Source organism: Oreochromis aureus, linkage group 12 (assembly GCF_013358895.1).
Source record: "Oreochromis aureus strain Israel breed Guangdong linkage group 12, ZZ_aureus, whole genome shotgun sequence".
NCBI classification, from domain to species: Eukaryota; Metazoa; Chordata; class Actinopteri; order Cichliformes; family Cichlidae; genus Oreochromis; species Oreochromis aureus.
The window spans coordinates 20,877,860-20,899,378 of NC_052953.1; the positions used below are offsets into that span (position 1 = coordinate 20,877,860).

Consider the following 21,519-nt stretch of genomic DNA (forward strand, 5'->3'; position numbering starts at 1 on the left):
GATTCAAAAGCAGTTTTTGTTGGACTGGTGTCAAAGCAGTCTTTAATTCTCACTTCTACTCCAGGGCTTCTGGAGGGAGGAGTGAACAGAGACACACCCAGTCCAACAAGCGTGTGAGACTGCCGGAGTAATGAGCTTGTGTGGAGCAATAAAAGGAGGGTGTGGCTTTTTACACAAGGAGAGCAGATAAGCTAAGTTTGCTTTGTAGACAGGGGCACTAGTTGCAGTCCTGAACAGGCATTTTACCTTCAGTCTGTAGCACTGCGCGTTTCCACTTGTCTTCTCTCGGTCTTTTTTTCGGGAGTTTTTAAACACGACTGCTTGGTAGCAGCTTCCACCACAGAAGAAGTAAAACACAAGAAGACAGCTCCAGGAAAAACTTCAGCAGGCAGCCATGAAGGACAAAGTGAGGAGAGGAGGAGGAAGAAATCAAGCCAAGGCTGGTAAGAACTAGTCTGTGGGATATGTTTTACGTGTGCGCTCCTCTCTCTTTGGCACTTTCTTCCTTTTTGTGCGTGTGCGAGGGGAGTCTCCTGTAGCAGGAGAATGTGTGGAGGGTGAGAGATTCCAGCACTGTACTGCTGCTCTGAACATGGCCGGTGCTACTTTTCTGCTTTTACCAACTTCCTGACCACTTGAAGCATCTCCTGCTGTGTATTTTACGCATTTATTGAGTGCCACACACGCATACACACGTGCTGTGATGCAGATAAAATCAATAGGAATACGTACACAGATGTGTAAGTGCTATAAAATGTCCACTTACAACCTTTTTAAGAAGTGAAACTCTACACACTTTCTTGATTTTTGTCCAAAACAGTTGCCACACTCTTGTGAGGACCTCCTAACTTCTCTCCTCCTAACGTGTTGCCACTCCTCTCGCACATAACATGATGATTGAATTAAGGTAGAATGTGCGCTAGCCTGTCACCAATTAAATTGCCCCGAGGGCGTTTTTCTTTCAAAAATAATGTCATTAATCTTTGCACTGTGATTGTCAGGTTAGGTAATTTCAAAGTACAGAGGAATGCTTTGACAATTACCGTTTTGCATCGTTACCATGAATGCGCTGTAGCATATACATTTCTTTGCTTCATAGCTCGATTATAGTGCAAGCCAACCTCAGGAATCAATGCCAATATAGACTCTGTACAAGCTCCAAAAGAGAAGTGGAGAGGAGGGACATTCTGTCAGCCAATCACAAACTGCTATTGTTTTGGGTGCTTTCCAGTTGCAAAGTAGTCCCAGATTGACAGCAAGAGTTGTGGCTGTGCTGCAGAGTGAATGAATGACAGTAGCCAGAGATAAGATCAATGTTATTTTTGGAATCTGCAATGTGCATGTTACGTTTTAGTAGCCATTGTGTGAATGCATCTTTGCAAACAAGCCTGATCCATCGCCAAGGTTTTAGTTTTGTGTCACAGTTTGCTGCTTTTATCTACATAGCGGCGTTGGGTGTTGGCTGTCCCTTCACTCTGAGATGACATGTAGGCCGGTATGCAAATGCAACAGGTTTAGTCACACTTCCATTAGTGGAACACGCCAAGTCCTGTTTTCCCTAGTTCTGCAAGTGTGTGTAAAAGCTAGACACTCCCCACGTTCCTTTCTCTTTTTTTTTTTTTTACTTTCCCCTCTTCATTGTATAAATTCACTCTCCTTGAGGCACTCTGCTACACACCAACTTTCCATCCTAGCTCGCACTCATTTTAGAGTAAATTAGTGGGACGAACGTGATAAGTAATGATTACTATTCCTTTGTTGTTCGACTCTGTTTTAAAAGTGGCCACTGAGCAAGAGTATTATGAATGTTACCCAGATTGAGTCCCTGCGTCGGCACGATAGGTAAAATATAAAAGGAAAGCAATGATTTGCAAGTAGTACAGCAAGAATGTGCCAAATGTTACAGCTGAGAAGCTGTATTCTTTCTTTTTAGTATATACTTCGAGCAACACATTTCATAAAAGTCGGGCTCGTTTCCCACCGTGCTGCATGTCTCCGCTTCTTCTAAAACAGCCCTGCAAGTGTTTGGGAACTGAGGGGACCAGCTGCTGCTGAAAGGTTTTTCATTCTTGCTGCTCAACAGTTCAGGGCCTTCTTTGTCATATTTTTCTTTTAATCATGTGCCAGATGTTTCAGTGGGTGGCAGGTCTGGACTGCAGGCTTTTTCTGACATGCTGCTCAAATGGGTGCAAAAGATATTGTTTGTCTCGCTGAAGGAAGCAAGGCCTTCCCTGAAAAAGGGAATAAAATACTTCAACATAAATGGTGCCTTCACAGATATGTAAATCACCCAAACTTGACACTACTTTTTGCTGTCCTTCAAAATTTTTGTGATCAGATATGATGATGATGATTTAATGATTAGCAGGTGTTTCATTCTGTTTTATAGGCATGTCAACAGAATCTCAGCTGTTCTGGAAACTGAATGATATGTTCTGCTCCTTTTGCAGAACTCTTGATCATTCTGTTGAATCTGTTCCTCTGATTTCTCCTTCAAGCAGATGCAAACAGCGTGACCGTTGGAAACAATGCTGTCAGTATTCGCCTAGATGACGTCACATCGTTTTCTGTGAAGATCCAGGGAGCAGGAGTAGAGCCCTTTGAGCTGCAGGTACTGACTCTCACAATCCATTGCTATTTTTCCTTGTTTGTTTTTTTTTGGGGGGGGGGGTTTAAGCGGTGATCGCTATTATTGTAAGGTCTTTACCTTACAATATAAAGCACCTTGAGGTAATAATCGCTGTGATTGGGCACTATATATAAAAATAACATTGAAATTAAAATTAGGCTGGAACTATGTATTTATGGTTTACCATCTTTATCCTTTGTTATATTTGCCACTGTGGATAATTCTGTATGTCTGAAGTTCTCATCACAAGTAGATATTTGAGTGTTTGCAGATTGGATTTAACTGGTGTGTTTAAAAATTCATCTCTGTAGGTCCATGGCTTTTGGCTTGTTCAAGATGCAGTAATGACTCTGCTTTCGAGGAATGAGGTGTGCCCACGCTCCAACCTCTCACTCACACTAGCCGGGGCAACTCTGGATCCCCTTGCTCAACTTCAAAACGTCAAGGGTCTTAAAGCAGGTGCCATCCTTCGCCTTGTGGAAGGTATCATGTTTCTGATTTTAATAAGCTGTCTTTGGCAACCACTGAACAGTTCTTACATATTGGCGAATTTCTTATTAAGTTAATTACTGCCTGTTTTATTCTTTTGATAATTCAACCCATTTACACATTATTAACGTTGTAATTCTGTAGCACCTTTTTTGAGGAAAAAGTCACAAAAAGTTAACCAAACGCAAGTCTGACAGTTTTTTGTTTTTGAGTTTTTAGCAGACCTCGAGCTTGGAGGGAGAGCATTCCAGAGCACAATTATGTTCAAAGCTTGTTCATTTTAATAATAATCCTATCCATATTTTCACCACACTCTCACCCTTTCTCCTCCACAGACGCTTAAGTCTATCTTGGCTCAATGTAAACACTTGACTCACTTTTTCTGAGTCATCACACAAGGGTTTATAGATGCAGAGATTTATGGTTGCAAAGATTACAACTAAGTGCAAACTCAAGTATTTCACTCTCATCCTCTAGCTGCTGAAACAATGTACCCTTGAGCACATTCTTTATGTATCTTCTTCCTCAATCTTCGTACGGCTTGTTCTGTGAAAACGGGGCTGATCATTTTCACGTGGTTGTCAGATCTTTGACGTATTGCTGAGAGTTTAATAATTGGTCGATCTAAATTTTCTGTTAACCAGCACATGTCTTTTCAGAGCCTTACACTTTCCGCTCAGCCAGAGTGCATCTGGCTCGTGTGCTTGAGCTGCTGAGAGCATTTGGCCCTCAGGATGCACTGAGAGAAGGACGCTCACCTAGCGTACTGGAGGCACTCACACATACACAAATACCAGGTAAACGCACACAACCTATGCATTTAGACAAATTGTAACGTGTACACCAAAAATGGCCTCTAACTCAGTCGAATCTTTGTTTCCAATGTAGAATCTAGCGTGCACAATGGAAAGAGCCTTAAGCGCTCTCTAAGCCACACAAAAACTGACTCAACCAGCCAGGATGGAGCTCCGCCTGAGTATCTCCTCCCTGGTTCCTCAGAAAGACCGCTCATGGCCCTCCTTCCACATAGCTCCCAACCAGAGGTGCACAAATAACTGGAATCTTTTTAGTTGTTTCACCTAAACACATTCACTAACTCTGCATCACCTTTTCCTCATCAGGCCCCCAGTTACCTAAAAGACCTGTCTCTTAGCTGCTGGAACCCTCCTCCAGGACACAGGAAGTTGCAGGGGGACTTCCTGTACATCACTGCGGTTACAATGGAGGGGCGACGCTGTGACATCACATCCTGCCCAAAAGGTTTCTTCCTAAATAGGTAAAGAAATTCTTTTTATTTAATCAAACTACTTTCTGTGGTGGTGAGAAAAACAACAGCAGGCTAATAATACACAACCGACAATCCTTATACTCATGTTGTACTTTGTTTGATTGTGGCCTTTGACACAAGCAGTGATGAATATTTCATTGGTTGTTGTTATTAGCTCTGAATGTTGACAGGAAAGACTTAACAGTTATAAAGAACCTCTACTGGGAACAAACTGCTTCAATGACATAGGAGAATTTATCAAAATCTGAAGGTGTACGGCAAGGGTGTGTGCTGTCACCTGACCTAATTTTCTCTGTACTGTGAGTACATCATACATGAGATTGATGGAATGACAGGCAATGCGGTTGGTGGGCACCTTTATTAATAACCTGAGGTATGCAGATGACAAGAATATCGCACACAGAACAACTGACTGTTTAACTTTTAAAAAGAAGACAAAAGCTCACTACATAAGAATGACAGGCGAGCAAGATTGTGTGGACACATTATAGGAAGAGGAGGGCTGGAATATGGTACATTGGCCTGGATTTAGGAAGGCACTTAAGAAGAATTTGAGAAAATGTACTTTGTTTTACGAAAGAATCAGATGGCAGCAACAGAACTCAAAATGTGTGTCAGCGCCATGTTTCCCACTCTGTAGCATCCCCTCTTCTTTAAACTCTGGAAACTGAGGAGGCCAGCTGCTGGACATTTGTGAGAGGAGTGTCTAGCTGCTCAACAGTCCTGGGTCACCTTTCATAATGCTCCAAATGTTTTCAGTTGGTAAAAGATTTCGACTGCAGCACGTCAGCACCTGAACTCTGCAACTATGAAGGCATGTTGTTGTAGCAGATGCTGTATGTGTCTTTTGATGATGAGTAGATCATGAGATATAAAAAGTCTTGACAATTTTTATGTTGAAGAACATTGTTCTGACATTTTCCAGTTTGTAGATGCAGTTTTTTTGAGGTGTGGGTTGTTTGGTTTGGGGTTTTTTTGGTGAAACTCTAGCCAACTTTACTTATGCTTTCTTTATACCCAATCATGTTGCTGACCTGTTGCTAATGAACCTCTTTCAGAATTGGATATGTACCTACCTGCATACTTTCTGGGCCAAGCAGGGCCAATGCACACAAAAAAGAAAATGGAACAATCGCATCCAAGTTGGTTTAATCATATTCTCTCTCTGTCATCTTTTGCAGGTCCACAGAGGATGTTTTTGATCCTCGTCCTGCACAGTCCTCTCCAGTTTGTCACTGTTTAACCGACTTGCTTTGTCACATTAGTCCTGCCTTCAAACAAACTTTTACCACACTCAAAAACAGGTAACAACACTGTTCTTTATAGAGTGAGTACTGCAGTACTTTGAATATGCATCCCTTCCAGCCTTTGTATTGGCAAAAGAAATGTATATATTGCTTTGAAAATGACCAAGTGAATGGTATTTGGATTAAAGCTTTTTTTTTTTTTTTTTTTTTTTTTTTTTTCTTCTCCTCCCCCCCCCCCACCCCACCCACTTTTTAGGCCTCTGCAACCACCAGTAGAGGTGATGCCTACACCCTATCACACGCTGAGTTGGCTCGGTCCTCCATGCTCTACACGCACTCACAAAAACACCTTCAGCAGACTGGGAGTAGATGATCAGGCAGCAACACAGGTTGTTTATAGCAGAAGACAGTTGTTTTCAGATGGTTGCTGGCAGCAGTTTGCTGTTGGCAGTGATCCTAATTACGCATGCCATTGTTTACACCCAGCCTCCAGACTGGAATGAGGAGCTACAAGCAGCCAGAGATCTTCCTCAAGGAAGTCTGGAGGAGAGGCTGCAGAGAGACAAAGCAGTACTTCAGGTAAATCTAGAAGCTGTCATTTGGCTTGATGTAATAGGTTGCTTTTCTTTCTTTTTTTTTTTTTTTAAATTCACTTTCTTATACCTTTCATTCCTACCTTTTTTCCTAGGTCAACAGTGCATTTGTGAGTGCTGTTATGCAAGGGGCCGAGACTGTGGTAGACGGTTTTGTTGAGCCAGTTAATGGAAACCCAGAGGATCCAGCTTTCCTGTGGGGTGGCCTTTTCATGAGCCAGGGGGCAGCAAGTGCAGTGTTTGGTGGTGAAAGGGGTCGCAGGTAAGTGCAAACTCCCTAAAAATGACAAGACAACCTGATGCCCTTTGCTTCTAATGGCAGATATATAGATAGATATATGATTCATTCCATGTTGTGTGTGATAAGATGACTCTTGCATAGTAGTTGTGCATTTTTGATTGGCGCTGATAATTTTTATCCTCCTCCTTGTATTTGCAGGGCTGCTCAGAGGCTGGAGCTTAAAGGTGTGCAGGCTTACAGTGACTTGGAGGGTCTGCAGGGGTTGCAGGGGTTGCACACTATACCCACAGCCATTGTTGACTACAGAGGGGTTCGCCTGTCTGCCCAGGGTCTGGCCCCTGGCTTGGAGGGCTCGGAGCAGGACCAGGGAACTGCTCCTGCTTCAAGGTACGCCCTCTAAAGGTGTTTTTAGAATGTTTAATGGTATTAAATCTTCAGATTTTAATGCTGCCTGTCTCATTCGATCTTCAGAGGTTTGCTGTATGGTGTAAATGCAGGACCGCAAGAGTCTCCCCATCGCAGACGACTACTAGAACTGTTAGCTCATGCAGCTAAGTCCCTTTCGCTGCAGAGACATGTTGTCCTGGCACCCAAAGGTCACCAGGTGCCACTCTTCACCTCGGTGGATGCACAGGGGCTGCTGGGAGCTGATGGGAGGTTCTACTTATTAGATGTTTTCAGAAGTTTCCCAGCTGATGCCAACTTCTGTCCAGAGGCACAGATGGAAAGCTGCACAGTGACTGGAGAAGAGGAGAGTAATAAAAGCTGTAATGAGGATGAGAATAAGAATGACTGTATAAAAGAAGGTTGGCCAGAGGATTATCATGCAAATACTGACCTTCCAAGGAGTTTTCCTCATGGCCTCTGCAGACTGAGGCCAGAGCTGATGCAAGCTTTCAGTCAACACAAGTGAGTAGTAAATCAGAGAAGATTTATTTTAAGCTTTTAAGTCTTCATGAAGTTTAAGTTTCTCTCGTGTGTGTGTGTGTGTGTGTGTGTGTGTGTGTGTGTGTGTGTGTGTGGGTGTGGTTTTTTTTTTGTTTTTGTTTTTTTTAAAAAGACATTACGAGTTCACTCAGCGTGTCAGGGAGCTGTTGGATGAAAATGGAGGATTTGAAGAATGTGCCACATCTGGTAAGAAGTGTTAGTAGTTCTTACTGAATGGACACTGAAATCATAGCTGTACTTCCACACATTCGAAGTGAAGTTGTTATTTATTTCTTTTTCTATTTTCACAGGTGACTCTCGAGCCACTGCTGCCGTCCGAGCTGCGTGTAAAGACGTGGGCTCAGTTAGTGACATCCTCTTTGAGATGCGCTTTAACCCAAATGTATTTTCTCCAGGTATGCAGACTAGCTACACAAGTACCCTATAGCAGGGCTCTTATTAGAACGCATCATGACACGCTTCTTGTACAAATTTTAGGGGTAGCATTTCCTCCGGGGGAAAGCGCATCAACAAAGCTGCAGGAACGGTTACTGAGGGAAGCGGCAGCTTTCATCATCACACACCAGATACCAGCTTTTGTAAGTGCATCCAGAGTAATGTGCTCCAAATGGTGTCTTCTGAAAACGAACATGTTCACTAGATTCATGTTTGTGTCTGCAGTTGGAGGGTTGTTTACACAGCAGTGAGGCACCAATGGACGGAGTTACTCTGAAAAATGCTCTACATCAGAGAGGCATCAACCTCCGGTACCTGGGCCATGTGCTCAAGGCTATTGCCCAGTCAGAACACAAGGAGCACCTGAGGCATATAATGGTTCGTTTAGCTTTACAAACAAAGCCTAACTCGGTCTTTATGGTGATGCTGGTTTCTTACATCCTCCTTCCTGTTTTCACCAGAGAACGGTCGTAGCTGAAATTTTTATTCGTTCAACAAGAAGGGTGTTCAACAGTTTCCTCCAGGTACTTTTTTAAAAAAATGTGTCTTGATGAGAACTCCAATTAATCACCCATGTTTTCACACCTTGCCTTTTTAAAAAGGCAGCAGGTGTGGTTTCCAAGGAATGAACTAAAGCCTCCATTCATGTCTCTGTAGGGCGTGGATGTGCCGAGTCTCTCCGCAGCCGTCAGTCACTTCCTTAGCTGCCTATTTGTTCCCCACTTCTCGCCCACCTCTGTAGGAGAGGATACTAAGAAGAAGTCAAGACGGCGTGGCCGAGGGGCCGGGGCCTCTGAAAGCTCACCCTGGAGCACACTCACGGGAGCCGAGCTGTGGAACCTGGTCTGCCAGGATGCTGCTGAAACATACGTCTCTGACAGCCTGGGGTGAGGGCATGACCTTTCTCCACATGCATTTGTTATCTAATAGAGGATCAATTTGAGGACAACCTGTTTTTTGTGGAACAGCTCCAGTCCAAACTACCTGGTGGAGCACTACGGCCTGCAGAAGCTCTCCTTGCTCAGAGAGTTCTGTTTAAAGACTGGTGTACAGGTAACAGACACCTGAAATATGAATGCAGTTTTAAATGTGTCAGTCCAAGTAAAGGATATAGATATTAATATGAACATTTTAGTTGCAAAATTAGCTTTTAAAAATCCAATTCTGTATATTAAAAGGGAAAGGCACTTTTTAATCCTGTATCCACACTAGTTGAGACTGAGAGACTACTCCTTTGACAACCAAAACAAAGCTCCTATTGGTCCAGAGGACATCATCAACATGATCCCTGTTGTCAAGCACGTTCACATGCCAACTGTGGATGCCTCTAAAGTATATCAAGCTGGACAGATCTCCATTCAGAAGGGTGAGTCACAAGTCCAACTGCTGCAGACTATTGTCTCGATTTTATCTTTTTTCTTCCCCGCAGTGTGAATTGATTGAAAAATAAGCTTTGTGTTATGATTGCAGGTCTGCTGGATCAGGCCCATGAGCAGTTAAAAGATGCGGTTTACCTGTATGGTAGAGCGTGTGACGATCTGCACCCTGAGGCTGGTTATTGCCACACCTTGCTGGCCAAGGTGGCTTTCCTCCAGGGGAAAACGGCTGAGGTATGCTGACTGATCAACAGTTTCTGTGTTTTTGTTAGCCGCAAACATTAACACATAATAGAGGCGAAAATAATAAGACGGCTTTACTGAATTACTGGATCTTTAAAAAAAAAAATCATTTATGCCGCATTTGAGAGAACACCGCAGCATTAGCTACACCATATGTACGAATTATTGGGCCACACCTTTTTAATCTTTGAATTCAGGTGTTTTCAGTCCCATTGTCACAGGTGTGTAAACCAAATACCTGCTCATCCTGTCTGCAACAAACATTACTGAAAGATTGGGTCATTCTAAAGAGCTCACTGAATTTGAGCATGGTGCTGGAATAGGATGCCACTGCTGCACAAGTCAGTCTGTGAAATTTCTTCCCTCCTAAATATTCCACCATAGACTGTAAGTGGCATTATTGCAAAGTGGAAGCATTTGGGAACCACAGCAACTCGGCCACAGTGTGTCAGACCACAAAGTTAGAGCAGGGTCACAAAGGCTCTGACTCACCAATCAGCCTCTATAAAACATTAACATCTGCACAAAAACTGCATCAGGAGCTTCATGACACGGGTTTCCGTGGCTGAGCAGCTGCTGTAGGTGTAAGGTGAATCCTGTATTTTTGTTCATTTGGTTTGTCTCATGTGCATTGCATGCTTCTTTTGCTTGATGGATGTAGACATGTATGCACTGCTCTCTCCCTAAACTGTTCCTTTTAATATAGATGAAACTATCAATTTCTCATCTGACTTTCTTTGTCCTTAAGGCCCGCAGTGTCCAGCTGAAGGCAGTTGTCATCAGTGAGAGGGTGCTCGGCTTTGATCATCCAAACACGATTCAGCAATATGTGAGTATAGCTACACATTTGTATATTAGAGTGTACTTTATCCAGTCATCGCAAAGTCATAACTGCCATTGTTTTTGTATGTAGGCCCTCTTGGGTGTGTATGTGTATGCTGGAGGGGAGACTGCCCTGGCACAGAAGTGTTTCCTCAGAGCTCGTTTGTTAATGCTTACAGTGCACGGAGAAGACCATCCATACACAGCAACACTGGATGTAGGTTTGATGCACTAGATAATCACCTCAGTCTGGAATGCTCAGAAGAAAAGCTTTTGACAATATAATGAAAAGTGAAATGACTATATGAAAGTGCTAACATTTTCTTCTTGCAGAACTGCCTTGGGCTGGTGCTAGCAGAAGATCAGACAGGCCAGTTCCTAAAGAATGCTCTAAGACTCAACACTTCCTTCTTTGGCCCCACATGTATACAGACTGCTCTCAAGTAAGATGTGATTTATACTCCTGATGATATTTTGAATAAAAAGTCAGTTCTTTTGTCTATTATCGTCTCTCCCCAAAACATGACCATGTTTTTCCCTGATTCCTTGTCTGTGCAGTCAGCACTTGTTGGCCCAGTGGATGTGCAGTAAGGGTGACTACAGAAATGCTATGACACATGAGAAAGAGGCCTTGACTGCCTTTACCTCTCTGGTCAGTAAAAGTGTGAGAGAGGAAGCAAAGTGGGTGACTGACTGTATTTGCATGGAATTAATGCCTCTTCCCCCCCCCCCCCCTTTCTTTAGTTTGGAGAGGATCACCCACAAACACGCTGCAGCAAAGACTTCCTGTCCACCATAACCAAGCAAGCAGTGAAGGTTGAACGCACTCTCAGACAGGCAGGAGCTGAGTGCACAGAGGCAACTGTGGAGGTAGGTGCCTGAGAGCATACGCGACTCTCTCTTTCAAAGGAAAAAGTAAAGCATGCTAAACCCCATTGTTCTCAATTTCCCCCAGTGTCTCAGTCCAACATCCGACATTATTCTGGAGCAGATGGTTCTTGTTACGGGGATCAGGAACATTACACAGAGGTAAATATTCATAGTGGGATGGCATACCCAGTGTTAAAGCAATGTGACAATGCACGTCTCAAAAATGGACTTTAGAAATGATGTTTTAAATTCTAGTTGGATTGTATGTGGCTTACTTCAGTATTAGCATTTCTTATGTATAAACCCACTTATGACATGACTGTTTTCACAGCAATAGGTTCCAGGAGTATAAGCAGAAGCATCTGGAGCTAAAGGCTGCAGTGGTGAAAGAGCTGGGACTTAAACTACCTAATGTCGGCTCAGTGGCTGTGAATGGAGGAGGGAAACGTTCAGATCGAGAAACGGGATGTGGGAAGGAACCAGAGGGTGGGGGAAACCCAGCAGCAGAGGATACAAGCAAGTGCCAGCAGGACCAACAAGTAGAAGGATCTCTGGAGAGCACTGGGAAGGTTTCAGCTAATGGTCATGTGATTGAGCAAAACCAGCAAAAGGAGAAAACCAGTGCAGAAGGTGACAAAGCGGTCTCTGATAAGGTCAACACAGTAAATGATGAGATGGAGTCAAGCTCAGGCGAAATAAATGGAAAGATGGACGTCTCTGCAAGCCCATCGGCCCTGAGAAGTGGCGTGAGCTGGGCAGATGTTGTTTCAAAGTCCAGAGGCAAAGCTACAGCCGTAAATGGAGAAGAAGATGGCAGCACTGCCGATGGAACAGCTGAAGAATGATCACGAAGCAAACAAAGAGTTGTAATCGAGTTTTCCAAAGTCACTGCTGTAAGATTAAAAGCTCTTCCAGTATTTCCTGATGAAATTTGATCCAATGAACAAGAAGGACAGAATGAGTATTACTTTATGCTGAAGATTTTACCCTAGTACTGACTCTAAGAGGGTTTAACCTTTTTGTTTTGTTTTTTTCAATAATAAACTTTTTACCTTGTGTATTAAAAAGTGTGCCTTCAGGTTTTTGTTTTTTTTTGTTTTTGGTTTTTTTTGTTTTGTTTTTTTTAAATGCACTTACATGACATGACTTTATATCATGTTAATGTGAATTTTAAAGGTATCAACTCTATTCATCTGTAAATCAGGATGCATGTGTCCTAATAAACCGACCAAATTTGAAGTTCTATTTGTACACAGGTGAGCTGAAGCACTGGAAGGTAGAAGACTGTAAAATAAAAAGGGTTAGCTTTTATAAAATCTTGCTATTCTATATAAAGTTGAATCTGACTGGTTCAAACATAAGAAATACAACTTATTGTCTTTATATACTTCAATTACCAATGTAACAGTTCAACCCTATGAGAATTTCCATTCATGTGAATATGAATAAAAATCTGTGGAGTTGATAAAGTTACATTTTTGTAACACGCTAATGTGTGTTTGCTTCTTGGTGGGATGTGGGTTTTTGTTTTGTTTTGAACATCTGACCGTGGAGACCAATTGAGTTACAGTATTCAAGAAACCAGTTTATGATTTGAGCTTTGTGACATGTTATTTTGCTTGAAGCAGCCATCAGAAGATGGGCACTGTGGTGTTTAAATAATGCCCAGTTTGCACTAAAGAGCCAAATAAGTGTCAAGAAAATCTCCCAAACAACACTACGAGCCTGAATTCTAGATATAAGGCAGGACGGATCCATGCAAATCACTTTCCATGTGAATTGTAGCCTCAGTTACCTGTTCTTAGCTGACAAGAGTGACAGCCGGTGTGGTCTTCTGCTGCTGAATCTCACCTGCTTCAACATTGTGTGTTCAGATATGCTCTTTTGCATACTTCGGTTGTATCGTGGCTAATTCAGGACCAGATATATAAAATGTTAGTTCTATTAAAGAATTTGTTACAGCTGAATAAAGTCAGACTTTATGAGCAGGATTTGTTATTCAACAATTTAATTCTTGTGCTTTTCTTGAATAGATCGCGTGGTCCACAGTTCAAAATAATCCTTATTTTATAGTGGGCCTTCATGCCCAGCCCCTCAATTTGTCACTGTTTGTAAAGAAGCTGTTTTAGCTCCCCTCCATTTTATGCCAGCTTTCTTTTGATTGGCTTCTGCTTACAAACAGAGGGTTTGAACAGTAAGTGGGAGGGGCTTCTGTCCCTTACATCTGGAACTGACCAAATTAAGGTTCCCTGATGGTCTTAAACAGCGAGTTTAGGGCAGTCTGATCCCTGAGGTTTTAGCTCACTGGAAAACTCTGAAACATGGTCAGTGTTTAATATGAAAACCCATCATTGTCACCATATATAATTAAGTAAAAGTACAACAGGTCCATTAAAAAAAAAAAAAAAATTGTCATATGAATGACAACAGTCAATAAAAAACGTCCCATATCCATCTCCTGCCTCAGCTCCGAGTTTCCTTCAGTATAATCTCCAAATCAGGGCTGTGCTGGTACTGTGGCTCAGGTGACTCTGCCCAGGTAGACTGTGGGAGACCGTTAAGGCTGTTGGAAGGAAATGTGATGACTGCTGTGTCATTGAAGACGTCTATCAGATGAGATGGGCATGCGAGCTTTCTCTCCACACTAAAATCCACAGCCTTACTGATGTAGCTGTAATCTCGCTTAAACTCTTTCTCGATCGTCCTGTTGGGGAAACAGACAGATGTCAACTTCATCTCCACTGCTCTTGCTTAAACGTTGACTCCATCGTGCACGTGTCTTCTCGTACAAACCTCTCCCTCATCCCAGTGAAGCTGTTTCCGATGATTATCATCAGAGGGAGACCCCGTGCACTCCAGTTCTTCCACAGAAGGTTGTTGTAGAGGGCTTTCCCACAATGCATAAGGTAAAAAAATGTGGGTTTTTCTACCAAACGTTTCCCCTCCTGAACAATACAGACACACAGGATCACACACTGTTTGCACAGTCTACTCCCCTAAACAATGTTGTAGTCCCCATTTTCAATATAAAATGGATAATAAATAATAATATAGTTGAAATTTGAAAGAACTGTAAAGTTTTATGTACTATATGACACAGTTCTCTTTAGTATATGCCTATTAACAGTGTTTGACTTAATTACCAGGACAAAAAAAACCATGAGGGAGCAACAACTGACCTCATTTTCTGAGAGTACAGTCAGACCCAGGTCTCTCAGAACATCTCTCTCTCCAGAGGAGAAGACTGGATCATAGACAGAGCAGTCCTTTAGAGGAATCTGAAGAGATATTAACAGGGAGACACATAATATGTATAACAAGCAGGGTCTGGTGTGAATGTTTGTCATCTATCTGATGATGAAGCCTCCCCTGACCTGTCCTGCTTCCAGTAGAAGAAGCAACATGGCAAGCTGGTAGCGGGCTGAGACACAGGAGGCAAACGGACCGAGGCCATAACACACACACTCCAGCTGCTGGCATGTCTTGGTTATCCGCTCCGGCTGGTCCTCAGCGTCCTTGTCCGCTGGAGATTTTGAGAGAGATGCTGATGCCGCCACCAAGAGCTGCTCTAAAGGCAGAAAGACAATCACACACACAGCTGCAAGCCAGATGTTTGGTGGTAACCCCAACTTTCAAAGCAAAACCTACCCTTCCAATCGTGCCAAAAGTCTTCGCATCTTAGTTCAGACCTGCAGAGGTGGAATAAAAGCAGAGTTATGGGACTGTGGTGAAGATGAGACGTCCGAGGTGTTGCTGCTGAGCTACACTTTAATTTCATACACGGTGTCTCTGATGCGTTTAACAGTTTTCCCGACGTCCAGCGGCTCCTGCCCGCATGCTGCAGACACCTGAAGAGACTTTGAGCTCCTCGACGCACCTTTTCGTCGCCGAGCCACCTGCCACTCCCCTCCGGTGTCCGACATTTATGCTAACTTAGCACCAATACCCCAGCATATCATTAAAAAAAAAAAAAAAATACTCGCCCAGTTATCAAAGTACGAAAAGCATTTTTTTTCTTCAGTAGACAAGTGACCAACATGTGGGAATATTTTGGGTGTAACACGCGTTTCCTCTTCCGGCGTTACGCCAAATTTGTAGTCCATCAAATAATATCCACCTGGTGGTGGTGTGCGGTCATTAAATTACTTTAGAAATAATGCACAGCTCGGTTGATTTAAAGAAACTGCGACATTAATTTTTTGTATTTATTTTAAATATTATTATATATAATTATGTATATTATTGTGAAGCAAACTAGAAATTGCCCCGTTGTTTTTAGCTAATTTTGTTTATTAATAGATTCTCATATAGGACTTTGGAGGGTGGTTTTATGTATGTTTGTATGTACTTATTTAATATTTTATTTAACCAGTGTGTCCCAAATTACAGCTCCTGATTCACTTTTATAGTAAGAGAAGTCAGTGAGACTTTTATCTTTAATAATTTTAGGTATTCATGTTCAAATATTGCCTCAAGTTACTGCGAAATAATATTCTGAAAGTGGGTAGGCACATTTTTTCTAAATAAATAAACATAAATACATTTTGAAATGTAGCTGATATATTTAACATATGAACCTTTCTTAAACTAATAGTATGATGTAATATGAATTTCTATTAACCTGGGGAAAAAAACTAAACTGAGTTTATATACAGTGTTATTATTATTATTATTATTATTATTATTATTATTATTATTATCATTATTATTTACTACTGAAACGAACATTACTTCACAAAGTAAATGAGATAAACGCATCTATGCCAACAGTCATTACTAAGAACCAACGAAATTTTTTAGAGGGGTACAGATTTTGGTGTAACACCATCATACCGGAAGTACTTGTGTTGTCGTGCACTAAACGAAGAGGCTATTGGCGTTAGTGTGGATTACTTCTCATCGTTTTTGAAAGAAAGCATGTCCAATTGATCTCCACGCAGACCTTTATATAACTGTTCAGGTGCGTTAGAGAACACGGTGTTTACACTGCTTGTCAACACTCGAGATTATTACGTATAGCAAGACATTTATGCTGTAGAGGGTAACTAACCTCAGCTATAGCTAGTTATCGTTAGCTTGCATTGTGTTTTCTCCACAGAGATGAATTTGTTCGGTGTCGTTAGTGTCAACTAACGAACCAAATATTTGAGATAGTGATGTGTATTTTTAAGACGTGTCTCTATAAAATAAAAAATTTCTTTAAATTTATAGTGATCTAATTTTTGCGACACTGTTGCTGATCTGGAATCTGCAGCAATAGAGCCTCAAGGTGTGGACAGGCTGACAGATTAGTTCAGGTAGGATGTTCTCAGACAACGTTGTGGTCTGTAGTTAGAGTAGGGAGCAGGTGAAAGAGAGCCTGGACAGCTGGAGGTATGCTCTGGAGAACAGAGGACATGTGAGAGAATGAGAGAGAGATGGGTGTAAAAGTAATGACGAGGAGGGATAGTGGTTTGATATGGAATGCAAGATATAGAGCTGCCAGGCAGGAGGAAAAGAGGAAGACCACAGAGGAGGTTCATAGAGGAAGTGAAGGAGGACATGCAGAGTGTTGCTGTGCTAGAGGAGGATGTTAGGGACAGGGTTAGAGGATCTGCTGTTGCGACCTCTAAAGAGAGCAGTTGGAAGAAGAAAAATGTTATAGCTCGAAAATATTATGTTTTATTATAATGTATTTGACTTTGTTTTTCCCTGTGCTCTGAGCTACAACTCATTGCTTTCAACAGTAGATTGAGTTTGATCTGTTGCTATGGAGATGGATGTATTTTATTATTCTGATCCCATGTCAAAGGTCTTTACCTAACCTTTAAACGAGTAGAGCAAATTGATTTGAAATTACTTACATTTCTTTAAATTGTGATTTTGTTCATTATGATCTCCAGAGATGTCCATGTCACACCTATATGGGCGGAGAGATGAGGAGGAGGAGGGTGTTGAGGTTGAGAGCTTTGAGGTGACAGACTGGGACCTGGCCAATGAGTTCAACCCAGACCGCCACAGGCACAGGCAGACCAAGGAACAGGCCACTTACGGCATCTGGGCTGACAGGGATTCAGACGAAGATGAGAGGCCCAGCTTTGGTGGCAAGAGGTGAGGCGTGGGTTTGTTTTTGCTGCTGCCCACAGCTTTAAAGTCGGCCATTAGTAGGAGATTGAGTTTGCTGTCTGTGTTTTTATTGCTAGATCTAAAGACTACACTGTCCCAGTGAACTTTGTGAGTGCTGGTCTGCGAAAGATGGCAGCAGAGGAGAAACAGCTGAAAGGGGAAGGAGGCTCTGACGACTCTGATGATGATGATGGTCCTGCAGCTCCTCCACCTTCTCGTGCACCCAAAAAACTCCAAATGGTAAATTTGGTTATGTGTGATTTGTTTGTGTGTATATTGCACATAAATATCTCAAAGAAGTTTATAGGAACAATTACATTCTGAGTTGTTTTGCTAGGGTAATTTCCGTGGGAATCAGTCACAGAGGTTTGCAGGTGGCATACAGTCTGGACAAGGCATTGGCAGCTGGGAGAAGCACACTAGGGGAATTGGGCAGAAACTACTGCAGAAAATGGGCTATCAACCAGGAAAAGGCCTGGGAAAGAATGCTCAAGGTAGGAATGGCTGAGGAGGCAACAATATTGAAGTATTTAAGAGTATTGTGTGTATTTTAGAGCTGATCTACTTTGTTCTTCCATGCTCTCATTGCTGCAGGTATTGTAAACCCTATTGAAGCAAAGGTTCGTAAGGGAAAGGGGGCAGTCGGAGCCTATGGAAACGAGCGAACTCACCAGTCTCTCCAAGATTTTCCTGTGGTGGACTCTGATGAAGAGGAGGAAAAGGTAAAGTGTGGACAAAATTTAGCTTTTCCTTTTTCTACAAGTAAGCAGATGTTGAATTGTAAAGTCTTTTTTTTTTTTTTTTTTTTTTACATTAATCTAAATTTGTGCTGATGTAGGAGTTTCAGAAGGAGCTGGGCCAGTGGCGTAAGGATCCTGCAGGGTCGGGAGGAAAGAAGAAACCGAAGTACTCCTACAGAACTGCAGATGAACTCAGAGCTAAAGGCAAAGTGGCGGGGCGGGCTACAGCGGCATCTGCTGGGGAGCTGGCACAGGTCAAGGTATTAGTGCTTTTTTGTCCTTTCTCGGAGGTGTGTTATAAGGGCACTGTGGCATGGTTGTTTTTTACAGCAAACTTTAACAGCTAAAGTTAATTGTAGTCAGTATTAGACTCTATGGGTGAAGTTGTTTGGTGTATCTATGTAAGCACGTGCACCCTGCTATTATTGTTTGTTTTTTTTGTTGTTTTTTTAACCTTTTTTACCCCGTACCTGCCCCCGGTGCCTAGGTGATAGACATGACTGGAAGAGAGCAGAAGGTGTACTACAGTTACAGTCAGATATCCAACAAGCACAGCGTTCCTGATGAAGGTCCACCAAGCATGTCTACTCGGGATCAGAAGGGATCAGGCTTTGCGCTCCCTGAGCTTGAACATAACCTTCAACTGTTGATAGACCTTACAGAACAGGACATATTACAGGTATGAGGATACCAAAATTGTTTTTCCAAATATATTTGACTATAACTGAGATACCTTCTTATTAGATCAGCAAACTGGGGCTTCCTTTATGATTTAGCAGATTTTTATTATTTATTTTTTTAATCTCTTTCTTTTTTCATATAACCCCGGTATAGTCTGCCAGACGTCTGCAGCATGAAAAAGACGTTGTTGTTTCTCTGAGCCACGAGTCGAGAGCCTTGCAGAACAGACTGGATACGGAGCAAGATGCCATCCAGAGAATGGAAGCTGTGCTGGCATTAGTGGAGCGTTTTCCATCTGGGGAGACGCCACCAGGGGAGGGTCCTACTCTTCAGGTATATATAAAAAGAGAATGGACTGACCACCTTCACCTTTTTAGAATTTTGTATTAGGTGTAAAGTTTCACAGACGTCTGCTGTCAGAAAATCATTTAAAAACTGGAGAATAAAACAACATAAAAACGTGCAAAAATTGTGAAACGGAGACAAAGTGAGAACAGGATGGAAACTGAGTGCTTGCTCAGTTTTCATGTACTCATTTTAGTAATTTTTGGTTCTTGTCTTTGTTCAGGAGTGTGCTCGCATCTTTGAGACCTTGCAAACAGATTATTATGAAGAATACAAGATGATGGGATTAGCAGACCTTGCTGTAGCTGTTGTTCATCCGTTACTTAAAGAGAAACTTCATTTCTGGGACCCCCTGAAGGTAGGGTTTTGCGAGTATATCTTTTAAGATAACTGCATCCTTTTTACATGTTAATAATTCTCTACCACATTTTAATTATTATTTCAGGACAGCTCTTACTGTCTGGAAGATATTGGTCAGTGGAGAGCAATCCTTGAATCTCGGGATATGCACTCCAGTGGCCCAGATTCAAATATGGATCCTTATCACAGGTAAATTTGAACACACAAACACATATTAGGTTGTGCTTTGTGTATTTATGTGAATAAATGTTGGTTATATGTGATCCAGCCTTTTTTTTTTTTTTTTTAACTACGTGTGTCTGTAAAATGCATGCGGCCTTTGTGTTTCAGACTCTTATGGGAAGTGTGGATCCCAGTGATGCGGACTTGCGTGTCAGGCTGGCAGCCTCGTATGGTCGGGCCGATGGTGGACTGTGTAGAAGTGTGGGCTCCTCTTCTGCCCCTGTGGATACTGGATCACCTGTTGGAGCAGCTGATCTTACCCAGATTACAGCGAGAGGCAAGTCACACGCTGATAAAGAGAAATATTTTTGATTTGTTCCCATTATTTATGAGTGAAAAACTGTTTACTTTATGCTATACTGACTTTATGCCTCCATCAGTATCAAAGGCAGTTTTGTCACATGTAAACCTCTCTCTTTGTTCCGTGTTTAACAGGTAGATAACTGGAACCCTTTAACTGACACGGTGCCTATCCACTCCTGGATTCACCCTTGGCTGCCTCTGCTCCAGTCACGTCTAGAGCCTCTTTATCCGCCAATTAGGAGCAAACTGTCCAATGCCTTGCAGCGCTGGCATCCCAGCGACACCTCAGCTCGCCTTATCCTACAGCCGTGGAAAGATGTATTCACACCAGGTGCATGGGAGGCCTTCATGGTGAAAAACATCATCCCTAAACTAGGTATGTCTTCATCTGTGATGACTTCATGTGTGTGCTGGGAGGAAAATCGAAGGAGATGAGATGAATATCCCCAATGATATCACTTCATGCGACTGCTCATCACTTTATCTGCAGCTTTGTGTCTGGAAGAGCTGGTTATCAACCCTCACCAGCAGCAGATGGAGCCATTTCACTGGGTCATGGACTGGGAGGGCATGCTGTCCCCCTCCAGCCTCGTGTCACTGCTGGACAAAAACTTTTTCACAAAATGGTTACAGGTCAGTCAATTAAAATGTACTCAGAATTGAGCATTTTGGTGTTTCATATAATTGCTTTTTGGATGTTATACCTTTTGGTTTTTGGTTTTTTTTTTGCTTTTTGTGGATTATAGGTCCTGTGTTCATGGCTGAGCAACAGTCCCAACTATGAGGAAATCACGAAGTGGTACCTCGGCTGGAAAAGCATGTTTAGTGACGTCTTGTTGGCCCAGCCCCTCATTAAAGAGAAATTCAATGAGGCTTTGGACATAATGAACCGTGCGGTCTCTTCAGGCATAGGTTCGTACTCCAAAGTCTGAAGATGTATAATAAACACACAAAATGATTATTATTTAAAGTATAACTTTCTTTTTTTTCGTGTATTTGCAGGCGGTTATATGCAACCTGGAGCGAGGGAGAACATTGCCTATCTCACACAGACAGAGAGACGCAAGGACTTCCAGTATGAAGCCATGCAGGAGCGCAGGGATGCCGAGAGCGTGGCCCACAGAGGGATCAGCGCTGGTGTGCCAACTAACTTTAAGGATCTCATCCAGGCCAAGGCGGAGGAGAACAACATCGTCTTCATGCCCTTAGTGGCTAAACGACATGAGGGAAAACAGCTGTACACATTTGGGCGTATTGTTATCTACATAGATCGAGGGGTGGTGTTTGTGCAAGGAGAGAAGACTTGGGTGCCCACATCTCTGCAGAGTCTGATCGATATGGCAAAGTGAGCATGGACTGACATATTTAGGTCTGACAAGTGTAAAGAAAACAGGAAATATTTTTTTGTTTTTAAGTAACTTCTCTATCATATGTCTCTTTCTAAAGTTTTAAGAGGTCAGAATTGTGAATAAATAACTTTTGAATGCATGCTGACTCTCTTTATTGCTCAAAAATGAGTTTTAAATAAGTGCTGTACTTGTACAGTGAAAAGTATATATGATGTTTTCACATATTGCACATT

The 21,519-nt window shown here is 42.3% G+C and overlaps 3 protein-coding genes across 5 annotated transcripts; 2 read left to right on the top strand and 1 right to left on the bottom strand.

The window, feature by feature from the left end:
• The first annotated feature begins 142 nt into the window (after window positions 1–142).
• Window positions 143–12,673, top strand: si:ch211-166a6.5 (clustered mitochondria protein homolog). 2 transcript variants are annotated; one of them, XM_039620474.1, is made up of 28 exons: window positions 143–443; window positions 2,499–2,611; window positions 2,941–3,112; window positions 3,778–3,915; window positions 4,007–4,161; window positions 4,240–4,394; window positions 5,588–5,710; window positions 5,910–6,042; window positions 6,140–6,232; window positions 6,342–6,508; window positions 6,686–6,874; window positions 6,959–7,396; window positions 7,548–7,621; window positions 7,726–7,830; window positions 7,913–8,013; window positions 8,096–8,248; window positions 8,332–8,394; window positions 8,528–8,757; window positions 8,839–8,923; window positions 9,083–9,236; window positions 9,341–9,480; window positions 10,238–10,318; window positions 10,403–10,528; window positions 10,645–10,754; window positions 10,870–10,963; window positions 11,056–11,181; window positions 11,267–11,340; window positions 11,513–12,673. In XM_039620474.1, exons 1-28 carry the CDS (start codon window positions 395–397, stop codon window positions 12,024–12,026), a joined length of 4,155 nt encoding a protein of 1,384 aa, XP_039476408.1. In that variant the 5' UTR covers window positions 143–394; the 3' UTR covers window positions 12,027–12,673. The 2 variants fall into 2 exon arrangements, with proteins under 2 accessions (XP_039476408.1, XP_039476409.1); XM_039620475.1 differs by having other exon boundaries at window positions 2,502–2,611.
• Window positions 12,674–13,172: 499 nt separating this feature from the next.
• srrd (SRR1 domain containing) lies at window positions 13,173–15,247 on the bottom strand. 2 transcript variants are annotated; one of them, XM_039620476.1, is made up of 6 exons: window positions 15,165–15,247; window positions 14,830–14,870; window positions 14,556–14,749; window positions 14,361–14,459; window positions 13,975–14,126; window positions 13,173–13,885 (listed from the first exon to the last, which is right to left on the bottom strand). In XM_039620476.1, exons 1-6 carry the CDS (start codon window positions 15,218–15,220, stop codon window positions 13,645–13,647), a joined length of 783 nt encoding a protein of 260 aa, XP_039476410.1. In that variant the 5' UTR covers window positions 15,221–15,247; the 3' UTR covers window positions 13,173–13,644. The 2 variants fall into 2 exon arrangements, with proteins under 2 accessions (XP_039476410.1, XP_031611308.1); XM_031755448.2 differs by having other exon boundaries at window positions 14,962–15,247.
• A 749-nt stretch (window positions 15,248–15,996) lies between these two features.
• tfip11 (tuftelin interacting protein 11) lies at window positions 15,997–21,425 on the top strand. Its single transcript, XM_031755461.2, has 15 exons — window positions 15,997–16,141; window positions 17,064–17,271; window positions 17,364–17,526; window positions 17,624–17,780; window positions 17,881–18,008; window positions 18,125–18,286; window positions 18,514–18,705; window positions 18,861–19,040; window positions 19,276–19,410; window positions 19,498–19,601; window positions 19,743–19,911; window positions 20,070–20,313; window positions 20,428–20,570; window positions 20,684–20,849; window positions 20,940–21,425. The coding sequence occupies exons 2-15, from the start codon at window positions 17,066–17,068 to the stop codon at window positions 21,284–21,286; spliced, it is 2,496 nt and encodes an 831-aa protein (XP_031611321.1). The 5' UTR covers window positions 15,997–16,141; window positions 17,064–17,065; the 3' UTR covers window positions 21,287–21,425.
• The last annotated feature ends 94 nt before the right edge of the window (window positions 21,426–21,519 follow it).